This window comes from Schistocerca gregaria, chromosome 1 (assembly GCF_023897955.1).
Source record: "Schistocerca gregaria isolate iqSchGreg1 chromosome 1, iqSchGreg1.2, whole genome shotgun sequence".
Taxonomy (NCBI): Eukaryota; Metazoa; Arthropoda; class Insecta; order Orthoptera; family Acrididae; genus Schistocerca; species Schistocerca gregaria.
Genome location: NC_064920.1, coordinates 303,994,185 through 304,012,954, shown reverse-complemented (window position 1 = coordinate 304,012,954; position 18,770 = coordinate 303,994,185). Strand labels below are relative to the sequence as shown.

At 41.4% G+C, this 18,770-nt stretch overlaps 1 protein-coding gene across 8 annotated transcripts in view; it reads left to right on the top strand.

The window, feature by feature from the left end:
* The window catches only part of LOC126342556 (diacylglycerol lipase-beta-like), an 822,641-nt gene that overhangs the window by 766,259 nt on the left and 37,612 nt on the right, over positions 1-18,770 (top strand). For 6 of the 8 annotated variants that reach the window (XM_050001868.1, XM_050001865.1, XM_050001866.1 and 3 more), the window contains 2 exons: positions 1,235-1,389; positions 17,046-17,195. In XM_050001868.1, the coding sequence (XP_049857825.1) occupies positions 1,235-1,389; positions 17,046-17,195 (305 nt within the window). The remainder of the gene's footprint in view (positions 1-1,234; positions 1,390-17,045; positions 17,196-18,770) is intronic. The other 2 variants (XM_050001871.1, XM_050001870.1) reach the window with 1 other exon arrangement.

Here is an 18,770-nt window from a genome sequence, read left to right as displayed (position 1 = left end):
CTTCAAAATTGCTTTCCTTGCCTTTGGAAAATCCAGGACAGAATGTAACAATACTAGAGAAGGAAAGTTGCTACTCACCATATAGCGGAGATGCTGAGTCACGATAGACACAACAAAAAGATTCACACAATTAAAGCTTTCGGGCATTAAGACCTTTGTCAGCAGTAGACACACATGCACACACACACACACACACACACACACACACACACACACACACACACACACACACACACACACACATTCACACAAAGGCCACTTGCACACACGTCTGCAGTCTCAGAGTGCTGAGACCACACTGCAAACAGCAGCACCAGTGCATGATGGGAGTGGCAACTGACCTCTCCACTACTTCCCCCCCCCCCCCCCCCCCCCCAAACCTTCTCTCCTGCCCTCCGTCTAAACTGCAACACTTGACTGTCCGCCACTCCCACCATACTATCCCTCCCCCTCCCCACCCCAGCCTCCTCCTTACCCCCACCCAGTTGCCACTCCCATCATGCACTGATGCTGCTGTTTGCAGTGTGGTCTCAGCTCTCTGAGACTGCTGATGTGTGTGCAAGTTGCGTTTATGTGAATGTGTGTGTGTGTGTATGCATGTCTACTGCAGACAAAGGCCTTAATGGCTGAAAGCTTTAATTGTGTGAATTTTTTGTTGTGCCTATTGCTTCTTAGCATCTCCACTATATGGTAAGTAGCAACTTACCTTCTCTGGTATTGATAAATTTATCTTTTATTACTGGAACAGAGTCTGTGATACTATTGGCTATTTTGTTACATTATGCAGCACATTTCATTCACCAAAACTGAATTCCCATTTGCTTGATGTTATCTCAATACATAATTTATAGAAAAGTCACACAATAGTCATGAAACACAAGCTAAAGTGACTATTGCTCAGCTAAACTCTGGTAAGATTTTTAATTTTATTATGGAGACAGTGAGTTGTTATTTGTTAGTTTTTTTCAAATGGTTTATGTATAGCTAAGGAATAAAATTCTTATTGCATTTACTGCTCTAATACATGTTTCAAAACTGGCTGGATTCATTGTCTTGGACAGTATATTTAACATATCTTGTGAATTACTTTGAAATCTCCAGCCACACATGGCATTTTGGTTCATTTTATTGTTTGTTGTTTTTCATGTTTGGATTTTAAATTTTTATTTTTACAAAATGATGTAGCATTGCTGTTACCAAAAGTTGTTTTTTAATCAGTTATTTGTTTCTGCAGCTGGTGTTTTGAGTAGGGAAGCAGCAAAAGTGACAGAAGAATTTACATTTTCAATTGGTGTGGGAGATGATTTTGTTATGAGACTGGGCGTGGACAGCATGGAAAACATTCGAACAAATGCTCTCCGTGTGTTAAAATTTTGTAAACTGCCCAAGGTAAGTGGCTAAACATTATCCGATCTGCTCTGTGTGTGTCGTAGTTGATAATGACAATAATAATGAATACTGCAGTGGTGGTAGTGGTAATAATACTTATGGTAATGATGAACGTGGTGGTGGTGGTGGTGGTGGTGGTGGTGATGGTGATGATAATGATGATGATGATGATCATCATCATCATCATCATGATTGAAATAAACTCAGCAGCACAACTGAGGCCGGCAAACCCATTTTCTGGTTCCCAGAGTCCAGACCATGTGAATAAGATGAAATTAAGTGCCACACTCCCCTTCTCGAAAGCAACGAAGCACCTGCAGAAGAATCAATAATTGTAGAACTGCATATACAAGGTCCTGAGAAATCAGCTGAAATGTTCCAACAGCAAATTAAAAAAAAAAAATTGGATTGAGGAAACCCTATGCAAAGACTGGAAAACAGCTCTAATCCATCCACTGCAGAAGATATGCACCATGAAAAACATCAACTACAGAGAAATATCCCTCCTACTGGCAACCAACAGAATTCTCTTGTTTGTCATCCAGGAGTGCTTAGAAAGCCAGGTCAAGTACCAAAAATGGGAACACCAAGGTGGCTCCAGGAAAGGTTGTCAACAGGAGAACAAATCCATAGCATCAAAAGCAACATCAGATACTGTACTTTATAGATCTAAACAGTACATATCAGCCTTTTTGGTCTTCAAGGAAGTCTATTATTCAATAGGCTCTGAAGCCCTGTTCAACATCTGTAAGGAATTTAGGCTGACCTTACTAGCATTAAGTAGAACCACCTGACAGTTACTAACTCCCAGATGAACTTCCTAGGTTTCCTCTCAGAGTTCTTTGTTTTCAAAACAGGAGTCAGACAAGTCAGTGGACTGTTTCTGATGCTTTTCAACTGTGTTCTTGAAAAAGAAAAAAGCCATCAGGACTGGTGAAGAAGACTGATGGAAACTGACTGCAGTCCAGGAAGAATGGGAACTAAATGCAAAAGAATCATGGTAGGCTGACTAGCTTTTGCCAGTGATATGCCAATTCTGTCAAATGACGTAGAAAATGCTAGCATTCAGATCTAACTGTTAAAGGAAACTGCCAAACATACTGGCCTGCAGATATCATCAGAAAAACATAAAGAATTAACGACATCAAATAACCCCACTCCCCAGTGCAGAAAAATTTAAGTACCTGGATGAGATTATTATGAAAAACGGAGTAGACATGGAAACCCGTAATGAGTAAATAAGTTAATTTCAACAAGCCTACCAGATGTTGAGTGTGACCCACAACGGAAAATGCTTTTCACAAAACACTTAGATACATCACTGTGAAACAGTTCTGAAGCCAGTAATTGTGTATGCAGCTGAAAGCCTACCCCTAAGTGCAAATAAAAACCTTCTTGAAGAACTGGAGAAAAAAGAGTGCAGAATCATTATAACAATCATGGAATCCAACTGCAATAATGGCACCCACCAAGACAAATCCAGCAGGAAGTCTTTGCCAAAACAGAGAAAATTACAGAGACAATTCACAAATCATTTGCACGGTTTTACTGTCATCTTCAACAAATGAATGCGAACAGTTTTACCAAGGAGATCTTCCACTTTTTTGATTCAGACCCCAAAACCACAATGCCCTAGTTTAGAAATACTAAACAAGACCCACAACTCCTACAAAATCAGACCCAAATATGACTGTGACAAGGCTGTTTTCTGCAAAAAGATAGTGACAAATGGGCTGCATCAAGCCAAGCAACCATGCATGGAGGAATGTAAGCATCTCCACTCACAATGAATGAAGGAAGTGTGGCTGTCAAAGAAAGCAAAATTCACTGATCAATATAACAAGACTTAACATGATTATATATGGCCTCACTGTAATAATAATAATAATAATAAATTATTTGAATGTATTTCATTAATGTTTATATCTTCACAAACTGTATCCTTTTCTGATTCTTATTCCCACCATTGCAACAACAATAAAGAATAAAGAAAAATCACTACAAGTTTGTCATATCCATCCATCCATTAATACTGCATCTTCACACAGTATTAATAATTCAGATGTAGTAGCATTTTCATCATCTATTTGAAGCCCATGTTGGAGCATTTTCATAATCTTGGTGAAAAATATATTGAACTAAAAAGATAAAGATAAATCTTACAAAGAGGGAGAAAAAGGAAATTAAAGCCACCAAATGATTAATGCCTAATACAAAATATACATTAACTGTTAGCCTTTTTATTTGGAAAAAATAATCACCCTTTCTGTAATGCTCTGGAAATGTTCTACCTGACTCCTCTACAATAAGATCAGATCATACCACTGTCAAACATATGTAAATAAAATCATGTACCACAGTTATGAAAAACACTTCAATTATGAAAGTGTGATAAGGTACATCTGAATGACTGAAAAGTGTATTACCATCACTGGATTGTTGACTTCACTTACTGCTGCTCATATGAACCATCCATTTCCTCACTACTGCAGAGTCCTTCTCTCCAGAGGACTGGGGAAGCAGAGAACTCTTCACCACAATGGATCTTCTAAGTCCAACTTGTCTGATACATCCACAATGGCATTTCTAATTTTTTTTTTTTTTTGCATGCCCATGTGCACAATGGAATATACACTCTTTCCTTCGTAATTCTAATATTATCAGTAATAAATGAGATCTTTTTTCCTAGAAGGCTATATTTTATTGTACAAAATCCTTTATACATCATGACAAATATTGTGACTATGTTTTGCTGTATTTCTGTTGGACATGAAAATGACAATTACATCAAAATTTGAGAGAGAGAGAGAGAGAGAGAGAGAGAGAGAGAGGATGATGGCAATGGCTGTACCACCCATGCACATAGTCTTGCTAATGTGAAACACTACCTTTGAAGCATACTACTGACAGAAAACCCTCCACATCTGTAATTATTTCTTCAGGGACAAATTGACAAACAAATCTTTAAATTTTAACTTATTCAAAGGCTTATCAAGTCAACACAACAATCATTTTGTCTGCTATAGATTCATTGGTGACTTCTATAGATTCATTGGTGACATCTTAATTGTCTGGACCCATGTCAACAATAACCTTGGTCCTATACTCCAGAACTTCAGTGTCTACACCCAAATCTGCTCCAACTGATCTCTGTCATCTCACAAAGCTACCTTTCTGGATGTTGGTTCTTGGTGGTCCCATAAAAGCCTTTGTTCACATCAAATGCATGAAATACCAACAGTAATTCAATTTTGAAAACTATCATTCCAAACTGAAGTCTTTTTCTGAGAAACTTAGTGCCCTTTGATACTGCTTCTGCAGCAGAAAGCAGGAGTTGTCCAAGAACACATTGCCAGAGTTATTACTGGCTAACAATATCCTACCCAGCTTGTCCAGATCCAGGTCTCTCATGCCAGTTCCTCCCATAAGGCAAAAAAAATTTGTCACCATTGTCAGAAAAATGTTGACTAATACTCCATTACCCATGGTTTCAGTTACCTCTCATTGTGGCCTGAGCTGGTGGGTATCCAACCCATAATTCCATTTCTGCACCCCTTGTAAGAGCTTTGATTACCTTTCATTGTGACCTAAGGTGAGGAATATCCAACCAAAACTCCCATCCTCATCTTCCCCGTTCTTGTGTCACCCACCCAACCTATGCAATACCCTTGCCCATTCCTGCCCTACAACTACTTTGCAGCATTGTATGAGGGTATGAAACACAATCTGCCAGCCTGAATGTCCAGTGCCAAACTGTGACAAACAACAACTTCAACCTGATTGCTGAACATCTGTGTGTAGCAACAAAAATTTTGACAGCTGCTTCAGTATCGGTGACATTACTCCCAGCACCAACTCATCAGTCTTTTGAGCACAACCTTCCTCCACATTTCCTACCTCCCAGTGCTTTGCTACTCTCTCCTTGTCTTCCACCTTCTCACTTTCATATCCTATTCCATATCATATTTTTTATTTAATTTCTTAATGTTGTTGTACTCATGTAAAACCCTTTGGAGGAGTGATACTGTTACGAGATTCTACTTAATTTTACAGCTATGTTTGTAGTACATATTGTTTACTTAGCGTGTGGATGTTACTGTTGTTACTGCTTAGAGGTAGAATGAGTGTTATTCTTTATGTGTGTCTCCATAAACATTTAATGCTAAATTTAAGTTTGACTAGTTTCTTTTGATTAATCATGCCATTTCAGTCACAGTTATTAATGTAAGCACCCTATTGATCATTTCATTCAACTCTTACCTTATCTTGCAGATGCAGGTAGTAGTTAGAGCTATCTAAATATTTCAATAACACCAATATGGAAAGAATATATTGTTGCTCACCACATAGAGGAAGCACTGAGTTGCAGACAAGCACAATGAAAAAGACTGCTAAAATATTAAAACATTTAGACAAAGTCCTGCAACTGCAGTAGAACACACACACACACACACACACACACACACACACACACACACACACACACACACACACACACAAACACAAACACTTGGCATTGCAATTACAGAGCAGAAGGCTACTGGGATGGGTGGTATGGGTAAGGAGGAGGCATTAAGAGAGAATGGGGAGGGATAGTAGGGTAAGGGTGGAGGAAAATATTAGTGTAGTTTGTCAGAGCATGTAGAAATTTGCTGGGGATGAATATCGCTGTTGGATGCAGCATTGAGAGGCTCTGCTGGGGTATGGGAAGTTATGAGGGGAAGGGAGGGGGAAGGGGAGAGGAGAGGAGTACAGAATGGAAAAGGGCTTTTAGGTGCATTGGTGGGATAAAAGATGTGTGTTGAATTGGAGTTGGAGTGAGAAGGGGATAGGTATGGGAGGCAGAGATACCAGATATTTACGCACAATTTAGGAAAACTGATGTTTGCAGGAAGAATATAGATGGATGGCACAGGCTGTGAATCAGACGTTACAGTGAAGCACATCATGTTGGGCAGCATGTTAAGCAAATGGGTGGTCTATTTGTCTTTTGGACACAGCTTGATGGTCACCATTCATGCAGACAGACAGCTCGTTAGCTATAATGCCCATACAGAAAGCAGCACAATAGTTGCAGCTTAGCTGGTAGACCACAAGGCTGCTTTCACAGTTGGCCCTACCTTTGATGGAATAGGGGATGCCAGTGACAGGACTGGAGAGGGTGGTTGTGGGAGGATGTGTGAAACAGGTCTTGTTTCTAGATCAGTGGTAGTCGGCCTGGTACATATCACCCAATAGTGAGCACTGCAGCTTTCCTGATGAGCAGCTAGAAAATTCTAGTACTAGCAAAGATACAAAACTGTGTGATACATAACAAAAAATTGACTATCCCTGATCTAGCTCTATTGCAGGAATAGGAGCCATGAGGCAAGGGGTTAGGAGCAGGAATGGAGTAAGAATAAACAATGATATTACATATGTGTGGTGAGTGACACAATACCAAAGTGGAGGATAGCGGGGAGGACATTCATTGCAGGATATGATGAAAGGTAGTCAAAACTCAGTCAGGGAATGTGATTCATTCACTCCTGTCCTGGGTGGTACTGAGTCATGAGGGGCATGCTCTCTCATGGCATGGCAGTGGTATTTGGGAAGCGGTAGGTGACAACAGAGACAAGACATGAGAGAGGCCTGTTTCTGGACAAGGTGGGGAGGGTAATTTTAGTCTGTGAATGCCTCCATGAGATCCTTGAGATATCTGGTGAGGTACTGCTACTGATGGTTTTGGATTGAGCCTGATTGGTACATTTGGTGGAAAACACATTTCTACTGTAGGGATCAGGAGAATGAGACAAGGTTTTCAACTAGGCAGCTGGATTTAATTTGGGAGTGGGTCAAGAGGCAAGGCCACTGGAAAGGACTGATACTCCTGTGGGACTGAGTCTTTTGGAGGACAGATTCATGACTGTTTGTGGGTCTGTTTAGGTTTTGATTTGCAACATGATTGTGATCCTGTTCTGCTAAGGCCTAAATCCAACAGATTTACCAGTCCTTTTCAAAGGCCTTCCCTTTCAACCGACTCCTAAATTCAGTCATAGCTGGGCTTGTTAAAGATCTCTCCTTCACCCAATCCCTACAGTGAAAACACTTTTTTGTTACCAACTCTAAAAATCAGGCTGTTCCTTTACAACCTGTTGTCATGCTCATCGCTATCAATGCCACCTCCCTGTACATTAACATCCCCATTGCTATTGGTTGTGTCACTATTGAGCATTACCCTTCCCAAAGTCTGACAGACTCAAAACCTACTGCCTTCTTCCTGGTCACCATAAACAAATGTATCCTCATCCACAATTACTTCTCCATTGTAGGCATCACCTACAAATGAATCCAAGATGCAGCAATGGATACCCATATGGCACTGCCCTTTGCTAATCTATTCATGGGCATCTAGAGGAATCCTTCCTAATCACCCAGAATCTTAGATCCCTTACCTGGTTCAGATTCACTGAAGACATCTTCATGACCTGGACATATGTGAGGACACTCTATCCAGATGTTTCCAGAAGCTCAACACTTTCTCCTTCGTTCACTTCACTTGGTCCTCCATAACCAACAAGCCACCTTCCTCAATGTGAACCTCCACCTCAAGGATGGCTACATCACTACCTTTATCCACATGAAACCTACCAACCATCAACAATAACCCCACTTCGACAGATGCAACCCTTTCCATATCAAGATGTCTCTTTCATATAGGCTAGCCACATGTGGGTGTCACATCTGTAGGGATGAACAATCCCTATCGAAATACAGGGTGATTCACTCACTATTGCCACCTAGAATAACTCTGAAAGTATGATAGTAGCTAAAAATTTTGAGGGACAAATGTTGCATGGGCCAATGGGGGCTATAATATGACATTAGTTTTTTGTTGCTAGGTCAGGTTGCTTCAGAGATATGAAGGTCAACTTTGTTTTTTTAAATGGGATGCTATAGTTTGGTACTTATTTTCTGATAGTGGCTATTGAGACGAATCCAAAGATGTGTAACAGTAAGGTCTTTGAAGGTCAACAAAGGTCACAAAGGTGGCATGAACATCCATTTACAGAAGGAGTTCAAAGTGGTGACCATTAGTATCCGTCCAGTGCTGCAATCTTCTTATCATGGATTGATTGGTATTCCTTATCACTTTGGCACTTATCAAAGCACTTGCTCTGACAATTATTGTATGAATAGTAAATATTCGCTGAATATGGCATATCCATCTAACGTGCCATTGACTTGTAAACACCATTCGGCAGTTACACAATACAACACTAATAAGAGTGGTAAGACTAGTATCATTGAATCAAGCGAATGTGAATGATGTATTCCTTTGAAGAACAAGTCGATATGCTTCTCATTTATGGAGAATGCCAACAAAATTCAGTGAGAGCTAGAGACTTGTATGCTGAAAGATATCCTCAATGTACTCACCCTACACATCATACATTTAAATATGTGTATGATAAATTGAGAACAGCTAGATCTTTAACACATTGGAAACGTATCCAGCAAAGGAAAGTTACTAACGAGGAAATGGAAATTGGTACTCTTGCCACTGCAGATCGAAATCCTTGTGTTAGTTCTAGTCAAGTCACAAGGGAATCTGGCATGAGCCAGAGTAGTGTTGTTCATGTTCTCCATCACCATAATATCATTCTTATCATATCAGTCTCCACCAAGAATTAACTGGTACAGATTGTATGCATCACATTGAATTCTGCCGATGGCCTCAACTTCAGATTCAGAGGGATGACACATTTATTAATTTGATTTTATTTACTGATGACGCTACATTCATGGACCATGGAAATGTTAATTTGTGTAATGTGCATTATTGGGCAACTGAAAATCCATGTTGGCTGCAGCAAGTTGCACACCAAAAACCATGGTTTGTGAATGTATGGTGTAGGATTCTGGAGAACAGAATTATAGGTCCCTATTTCATCAAAGGAAATCTTAATGGTAGGAAGTACACCACATTTGTGCAAGAAACATTAAGTCTGTTATTGGAAGAACTGCCTTTAGGAACAAGGAACAGAATGTGGTATCAACATTCTGGCTGTCTGGCACATTTTTTTCTAATGGCTAGAAATGAGTTGCAGAGATAATTCCCAAATCAGCCAGCTCTTTCACTAGACATGACACCTTTGGATTTTTTCATGTTGGAATTCGTAAAAGACATTGTGTATAAAGACACTCCAACTACACCTGAAGGTATGTGAGAGAGAATTGCCAGAGCATGTGCTTTGATAAGTGCCAATGTGATAAGGAATACAACTCCATCCTTGATAAGAAGATTTCAGCACTGCATTGATACCAATGGTCATCACTTCGAAAACCTTCTGTAAATGGATGTTCATGCCACCTTTGTGACCTTCATTGACCTTCAAAGACCTTATTGTTACACATTATTGGATTTGTCTCGATAGCTGCTATCAGGAAATAAGTACCAAACTATAGCATCCCATTAAAAAAAAAAAACCACACAAACAAAGTTGATCTTCATATCTCTGAAGCAACCTCACCTAGCAACAAAAAACCATCATCATATTATGGCCCCCATTGTCCCATGTAATATTTGTCCCACAAACTTTTCAGCTGTTATCATACTTTCGGAGTTATTCTTGGTGGCAATAGTTAGTGACTCACCCTGTATAGCAAGGATCTCATGAAGGCCTTCACATACCAAAATTGTCCTCCCACCCTTTTCCAGAAACAGATCTCTCATGCCTTGTCTTTCCATTCACCTGCCACTTCCCACATACCCACTGTCTGACCACAAGAGAGCACTGCTCTCATTTCTCAGTGCCGTTCAGGACTGGAGCAGCTGAGTCACATTCACCACCAGGGTTTTGTCTACATGCTATTGAGCTTTGAAATGAATATCTTCTGCACTATCATCCTCGCCTAATCCATAGTTGTATTCCACCACCCACCAAACCTATGCAATATCTTTGTTTGCCTCTACTCCCCTCCTGCTCCTAACCCCTTGCATCGTGGCTAATATCTCTGCAGTAGACCTAGACGCAGGACATGTTTCATACATCGTCCAGTCCTATCACAGGAATCTCCTCCCCCTACCCTTCGAAAGTAGTCATGTGATCTACCACCTAAGTTGCAACCATTGTGCCACTTTCTAAGTGGGCATGACAACTAACGGGCTGCTTGTCTACATAAATGGTCACCTTCAACTGTTTCCAGGAGACAACTGGACCATCCAATTGCCAAATATTCTGCCCAATATGATGTGTGTCACTGTAATAACTGCTTCAATGCCTGTGTTATCTGGATCTTTCCTACAAAAACCAGCTTTTCTAAATTGCACAGGTCAGAATTTCATTCCCGTAACCCTCCTGGCCTAAACCTTTGGCAGTCCCTGTCTCCCATTCATACAGCTTACTCTGCTCCAACTCCAACATTACACATGCCCTCTATCTTTCCAACCCATCTATAAATCATTTTCCATTTCCTGTTTCTCTCATCTCCCTTTCTCCCTCATGATTCCTCATGAAACCTCTCCCCCACCTTCCCCCAGTACAGCCTCCTGACATTGTACCCAACAGTCATATCCTGTCCCCTCCAAATCCCTACATGCTCAAACAGGCAGCACTAAGATCTCCCTAGCATCTTCCCCCAGCTCAACCCTGCTATACCTTCCATTCTCCATGTCATGTCTCATCCTTACCCCCATCACCCATCCCAGCTCTGTTAGACGCATTTGCAGAGGGCTCCAGCAGCCTGAGACTGTGGCCATGTGTATGTGAGTTGTGCTTGTGTGAATGTGTTTTCTACTGGAGAGGAAGGACTTTGTCTGAAAGCATTAATATTTTAGCAGCCTTCTTCCATTGTGCCTGTCTTCGACTCCATGGCTCCTCTGTGTGGCTGGTACCAATAAATCTTTTCCATTTTGCTGTCTTACAAGCTGCATCATAGTTGCAAATATAAACAGTGATCCAGGTACTGTCAAATGTTTTTAAATCCAGTCTTTGATCACAGTATTAAGTCCTTCAATGATGACTGGTTTCAGTCAGTAATAACCATCTTAAGATCTGTTCTACACCATGCCCTAATGTGATAAAGCTGTAATACTGTCATCAAAACATTGAAATACACTCAGAAAATCATTGTCATGTAGAACTAAAATATAATGTAAAATAGGCCACATTGTCCACACAGTTATTTTGACAGTAACACCAGTTGCAGAATGACTGTGTCAACAATGTGGCCTATTTTAACCATATTTTAGTTCTACATGATGATGCTTTGCTGAGTGTATTTCTATGTTTTGATGATGGTATTATAGCTATATCACACTAGGACATGGTGTAGAACAGATCTTAAGATGGTCATTACTGACTGAAACAGGTCATCGTCAAAGGACTTTTTTGTATCCCGCCTGGAAGGCAGTGCATGGGTAGGAGCAGGAAAAGGTGAAAATCTCTCGGTACTGCAGTGTGAATTAAAATCACCTTTACTTTAGCAATAAGAGTAGTACATAACTTTTCCCTGAGGTGCAAAGCTGAAGCAAAGTGTCCCAGCTGTCTGCTCTTAATCAAATGCGAAGAATATGGAGCGGAACTCGTAGAGCCCTCCCACTCTGGCTAGAGTGCACTGTCGTTGGTGTCTGTCATAGTGCCAACTTTAGAACTTGTATATGTGCCGTGGAATTGTAGCTATCAATACCACATCCCTACCTCCTGAAACGATGCACCATCATTGAGTTTGGTTTCTGACGGTGGTTGGAGGGACCCAGGGGCGGCGTAGCTGAGGGGGCAGACAGCAGAACTGCTGGGGTGCGCTGTCCAGCCATGACCATGAATTGCTCGTGAGGGGGGTGAGGAAAACCTCCCGTGGAAAACCTGTATAGTCTGCGCACCGCCACTGGGTATGCTCGGATGAGGAGGTGGAGTAATGACCTCCACGAGCTATGACAACGACGGTTGTGGCAGCGGCGGCAATGGTGTGACAGCAGCCTCAGCGTCCATAGGTTCCGGCACCGTGGAGGAATGCGGTGGCGTCTGAAGGGGGCCGTGGCGGCGGCGAGAGGCGCCTGTCTGGTGCAGGTGACCAGACCGGCCGCAGCGGCAACGACAGCAAGCACACCCATGGAGGTGCGAGTTGCAGAGGCGCCATTGGTGGAGTCATGGGCTGAGGCAGCAGGAGCCGTGAAGCCTCCAATTCTGCCGGAAAACAACCAGTGACAGAAAACCGAGGATGGCACAAACAAATCTGGCTCCAGTGTCGCTTGATAGTGTCGGAGGGACCAGAAATGACAAATAAGCTGCATCCAAGCTAGCGAAGAATGCAGCCCTGCTCCCAGCACTGCCTGCCAGAGAAAACATGATAGAACACCAAAGCATACGGCACCAAGCCAGAACGAGGCAAAGCAGCGGAAGAATGTGGCAGCAGGTGCAATAGCTGCAGGAGCGACTGATGGGTGTGGCCGTGTAGCAATTCCGCTGGGGAATGGGTGCCACGCGGCTGAGAGCCATAGGAAACAAGGAAAGTCCAGAGTGCATGCTTGCGAGAGTACATGGCATGCAACTTGCTCATATGCAACTTAAACGTACATCCAAAGCATTCAGCTTCACCTGTCATTAGCAGCACAGAATGTTTCAAACTCTGAGGACACAAATTGTGAGCTGTTGTCTGAGACAATAACTTCAGGAAGGCCCTTGATGCAAAAAATAGACGTCAAAGCCTGAATAGTACTGGCAGATGTAGTAGAAGACACAGGTAGGTACAACAAAAGAAAAGTTACTGTACGCATCAATAACTATCGACAAGCGGGTGTCCCAGAGAGGACCCGCAAAATCAATATGAACGTACTGCCAAGGTGCAGTAGGAGTCAGCCATGCAAAGAAGTGCTGGCGGGGAGCAGATTGATGCTCCACGCAATAGCGACAGTTAGCAAGCAAATTCTCAATTTGTTTATCAATGCCGACCCAAGTGCAGTGACGACATGCTAATTGCTTCATGCACACTTTACCCCAATGACCAGTGTGGAGTAATCTGAGGATTTCTGACTGCAACGAACCGGGTACAACCACACAAGACTGATCATTGTCAGTTCATAACAAGATAATACCGTGGTGTACAGACAAGATGTGACACTGCGCAAAGTAACGCCTTGCAAGAGGATCTCGAATGTGCGTAGCAGATGGAGGCCATGGAGTATGAATATAGTGCAAAAGAATCTTCAAAGAAGCCTCAGCAGCTGTCGTGGAAGCAATGTGATGAAAATCCATTGGAAAACCATCAGCTAATTCCTTATCTTGTGAATCAATAAACATGCATGACAATTCAGAAGAATCAAACACGTTGTCCAGACCAATAGGTAGATGAGACAAAGCATCAGCATTGCCGTGCTGTGCCCTAGGCCAAAACAAGATTTCATAATTGTAGTTAGACCAAAACAAAGACCATCATTGCAACTTTTGTGCAGCACAGGCTGGAACTGGCTTTGATGGGTAGAACAATGATGTCAAAGGCTTATGGTCAGTGACCAAATAGAACTTGCAACCGTACAAAAAATAATGAAACTTAGTCACTCCATAGACAATAGCTAAATCTTCTTTCTCAATTTGAGAATAGTTTTTCTGGGCAGAATTGAGCAACTTCGACGCAAAAGTGATCAGGCAATCGACAGAATTGATGCGGTGCAAGAGAACCGCTCTGATACTGTGAGAAGATGCATCGACAGCCAAAACAACTGGTTTGGAGGGATCGAAAGGAATTGCACAGTGATCACTCAACAAAGCAGATTTGAGCTCGTGGAAAGCTGCATCACATTCCGAAGACCCAACAAAAGGAAAGTTCTTACGCCGAAGGCAATGCAAAGGTGCTTCAATCTGTGCTGCATTTGGTATAAATCGAATATAATATGTGATTTTGCACAACACAGATTGAAGTTCTTTCAAGTTCCTGGGTGCTGGCAAGTCTCTAATCACACTGAGATGTGACAGTGTTAATCATATGTCCTAAATATTGAATCTCAGTTTGAAAAAATTTGCACTTGTCTCTGATACACTTGAGTCCTGCCTGCAAAAGAGTAGTAAATAAGGCACGCAAATTCTGCAAATGTTCGTCAGGGGTGCGACCTGATACAACCATGTCATCCAGATAGTCAGAACAGTCAGCGACAGTGGCACACAGCTGCTGCAAGTAAGACTGAAAAATAGCAGGAGCCGAAGCACACCCGAACAGAAGGTGGCGAAACTTGAACAATCCAAGGTGGGTGTTGATCACAAAATAGCACTGTGACTGTTCGTCTAGTGGAATCTGGAAGTATGCATCCCCAAGTCAATCACGGAAAAGAATTTTCCGACACCAAGCTTATCAAAAATGTCTTCTGGATGTGGTAAGGGAAACGTAGCTACCACTAGCTACCACTGTCTGAGGATTTACTGTAGACTTAAAGTCAGCATAAATACGGAGTAGACCGTTTGGTTTCTTCACACACACTATAGGTGAAGCCCATGGCAAAACAGAAACAGGTTCAATGACACCACTGTCTTGCAAATGCACAAGTTCAACAGCTACAGTGTTGCGCAGTGCATGTGGTACCAGGCATGCATGCCGGAAAATAGGCATGGCATTTTCTTTAACTACAACATGCTCTGCAAAGTCCGTGGCACAACCAAGGCCATCAGTAAACAGTTCATCAAAATCATCGCATAGTGCGGCAACACTATCTGCATGGTCACTAGCATTGATGCAAAGTAGAGTGTCCTGAATTATGAGGCCAGAAAGTTCAAATGCATCCATGTCAAAAATGTTTGTAGCATCACGAGAGCGGAGCATATGGAAAGGCACTGTACGGGTCATTGCTCCATACGTAGCTGGCAAACTACACATGCCGAGCACTTAGATTTCTTGTCCAGTAAATGCAGTCAGCGTGGAATGCGAATGACGAAGTGGGGGTGAACCAAGCAAGTCATATGTTGATTTGCTCAGTAACAAAACTGATGCACCACTGTCCAGCTGCATGCGAACAGAACAGCCACAAATGTGCAAAGTCACAAAAAGTTTCCGTGAATTGCACTGAAAGCGATAGGAAGTGTTTGGCAAACTTGATTCACACAATGAGCAGTCGAAGCACATGAAGCAGAAGGGTTTGAATAAATGGCATTAATGTCCATATTCTGATGTGAATCATGATTATGACGGTTTCTGTTGCAGTGATGCCCACATGAGTCACACGAATGGGAGACAAATTGTGAATTAGTGTTTCTCTTACTACACACAGCTTGCATGTGTCCTTTCTTAATACAAAAATAACATTGTGCTTGATGGGATGGGCAACTGTCCCATGGGTGGGCACGAAAGCAGTTCAGACATGACTTCAGTTTCTTAGTGAGTGCCTGGTGTGAAACATGTTTACTTGTGCACAAGCGACGGGGCTTGGCTGGCGGTGCTGGGGCTGGACAGAAGGGCACGTGTTGTGATGTGCTAATAGTACACATACCCTGAGTCACGTTGAATGTGGAAGTAGCCATGTACAATGTATCTTGTATGTCTAGCAAGTCCACTACTTCCTGCAAAGACGGATTTTTAAATCTGAGGATTTGTTTGCGGATGCGATGATTTGCCACATTCTGTGCAATAGCATCTCTAGTCATTATATCCGTCTATGAGCAACCAAATGAGCAATTAAAGTCACAATCAGATGTTAGTTCCTGAATGTCCGCTAACCGAGCTTTATTGGACTGAGTAGGGCCACACTGGAGATGAAAGAATTTATAGTGTGCGGCTACCACATTGACACTATCACGGAAATGGGAGTTCAAAGCATCAATCACTTTGTCGTAAGTTTTAGTTTCTGGGAAGGTGGTGGGAAACAAGTTCACAAGCACACGTTATAACACAACACCCGTGTTGGCAATGAAAAAGGCAAGCCGCTCTGTACCTGGTATGTTGTATCCTGCAAAGTGTGCCTCAAGCTGGGCGATGTATTCTGGCCAGCATTTAACGTCAGGATTGAAGGCACAAAAAAGCAGCGCCATCGGTGACGGCGTCAGTACAGGCGGTGGCATCGGAGGCGCCAAAGTAGCTGCAGTTTGTAGTGTGACCTGAAAACATACAAGATCGGATAGCGAAGCCTGTTCCTGCGACGAAGCCATGGTTTACACAATTGAAAGTCTTATACGGAGGCTAGCATGAAAAGAAAGCAGTACCGGGCATAAAAAGGAAATGATAGGAAGGGAAAGGGGATTCCTCATCACCAAATTTTGTATCCTTCCTGGAAGGCGGCATGTGGGAAGGAGCAGGAAAAGGTGAAACTCTCTTGGTACTGCAGTGTGAATTAAAATCACCTTCACTTTAGTTACAAGAGCAATACATAACTTCTCCCTGAAGTGAAAAGCTGAAGCGAAGTGTCCTGGCCTTCCGCTCTTGGTCAAATGGGAAGAATATGGAGCAGAGCTCGTAGAGCTCTCCCGCTCTGGCTAGAGTGCACTGTTGTCAGTGTTGTCATAGTGCCAACTTTAGAACTTGTATTTATGCCATGGCATCATAGCTGTCAATACCACAGACTTAATATTGTGATCAAAGACATTTTGTTGTTATTCAGTCCAAGATTTTCCATTGTGTAAATATTGATTGACATTTTATTTGTTATCCTGCCACATTTTTCTCTGCTGTGTTTCTCATTCTAAAATTTTCTCCAGTATCGTATTCTTCTGAATGGCTTTGGATATGCACTTTTTGGCATACCTGCCCGTGATCTGGAAACTACATGGAAGAGTGATGCACCTGCTCCTAACACAACAGGGCATTTACCTCTGCTACTTAATACATCAGAGACATTGCCCCCCAGTGTGAGTATATTTGATATGCTGCAATTTATTTTGTTGTAAACAGAGCTCCTTATGACTAACAAACTATATAAATTGAAGCGCATTTACAGCTAACTTGAGAGCAATGTATAGTGAGGTATCCTTATACACAGAAATTAGTTTCAGAACAGTCAGCTGTAGAAGTGCTTGTACAACTTCACTTAGTACTGTATATAACTGTGAGCTTGCCTGAAAGCTCACTGAAGATTAAATTGATACACATCACTAAAACCAGTCCTAAAATAGTAGTTTTAACAGTTTGCTGTTTGTGGCACACTTTATCTATTACCTAGTTGTTTATTTCATTGAATATTTTGTTCAAGTGTAGTCTCCCAAGAATTTTGTGAAAGAAAACATTGTCCATAATAGGCTGTACAGTTATTCTTTATTCGTTATGTGATCAGCTAATTTTGACACTATTTTTTCAAGCATCTACAAAAGAATTCATAACATGGTCATGTATTACATTAAACATATACACCATGGAAAATCATAAACATCACTACAAGTATGTTGAAATTCTATAGAAGCAGTCTTACTTACTTATGCATAAGCATTATGGAACACGTTATATGTGTTGTAACATACATTTCATTGTGGCATTTCTTCTGAAAAACCTGTAATTCTCAGGGAATTTCATTTCAAGTGGAAAAATTGTGGTAATCTCAGGTAATTTCATAAAATTGAAACAGGGTTTTATTGAGTTTTATAAATAACAAAATTTAAAATACTTAATACTTCAGAGTGTGTTAATTACATAAACATTATTCCATGTACATTACTGGTGTTTCAAAACGTCAGCTAAACTACTGCTTATGGCTGATATGTAGCTCAGCTGAGAAGAAAAGCAAGTCATTACTGTGGTATGCTGCATGCCCTCCGACATCCACCCACCACTCTCCATTAATTTATGAGGAGCTTCTTGACACCATCTTCCTCCTCACACCTGGAATTCTCAGGATTTTTTTTTCCAAATCTGAGCTGCCACTCTCCACTTGAAAACAAATTCTGTATGTGAAGCAATTTGTGAAATATTTCATCTACAGTACAGTCTAAGAAAAAACATCTTCCTACAGGCATATAACCATGTCATCTCATACGTAAACCATAAGACTTCCATGTACAGACTACAGTTGAAATCAGCTGTTCTAATTTTTACCAAAGATACATTCAAAGATAACAGGTCTTTGTATATTATGTGCTTTGCGGGTATGCCAATGAATGGAAGTTGATCTTATGTACAAAAACAGATTTTATGAAACATATGTTACATCAAAATAGATTAATGAAACATGTGTTGTTATGTGAAAGTGGTATACATAGAAATATACATTATAAAATAATATTTGTACATATTGAAGGTACAAATCCAAATATGTACTTTTAGTGAGAATCAGTACAAAATGGTTATAAGAACAACATAGCATTAGTGGTAAAATAATATGCAAAGTCTCATTTTTGTTAAGGATAAGATACCATCAGAGAGGGGTAGGGACTATGATATTATTTGTCTAAAATGCAATACATATAGCCTTGGGGAAGAAGTACACCAGCACA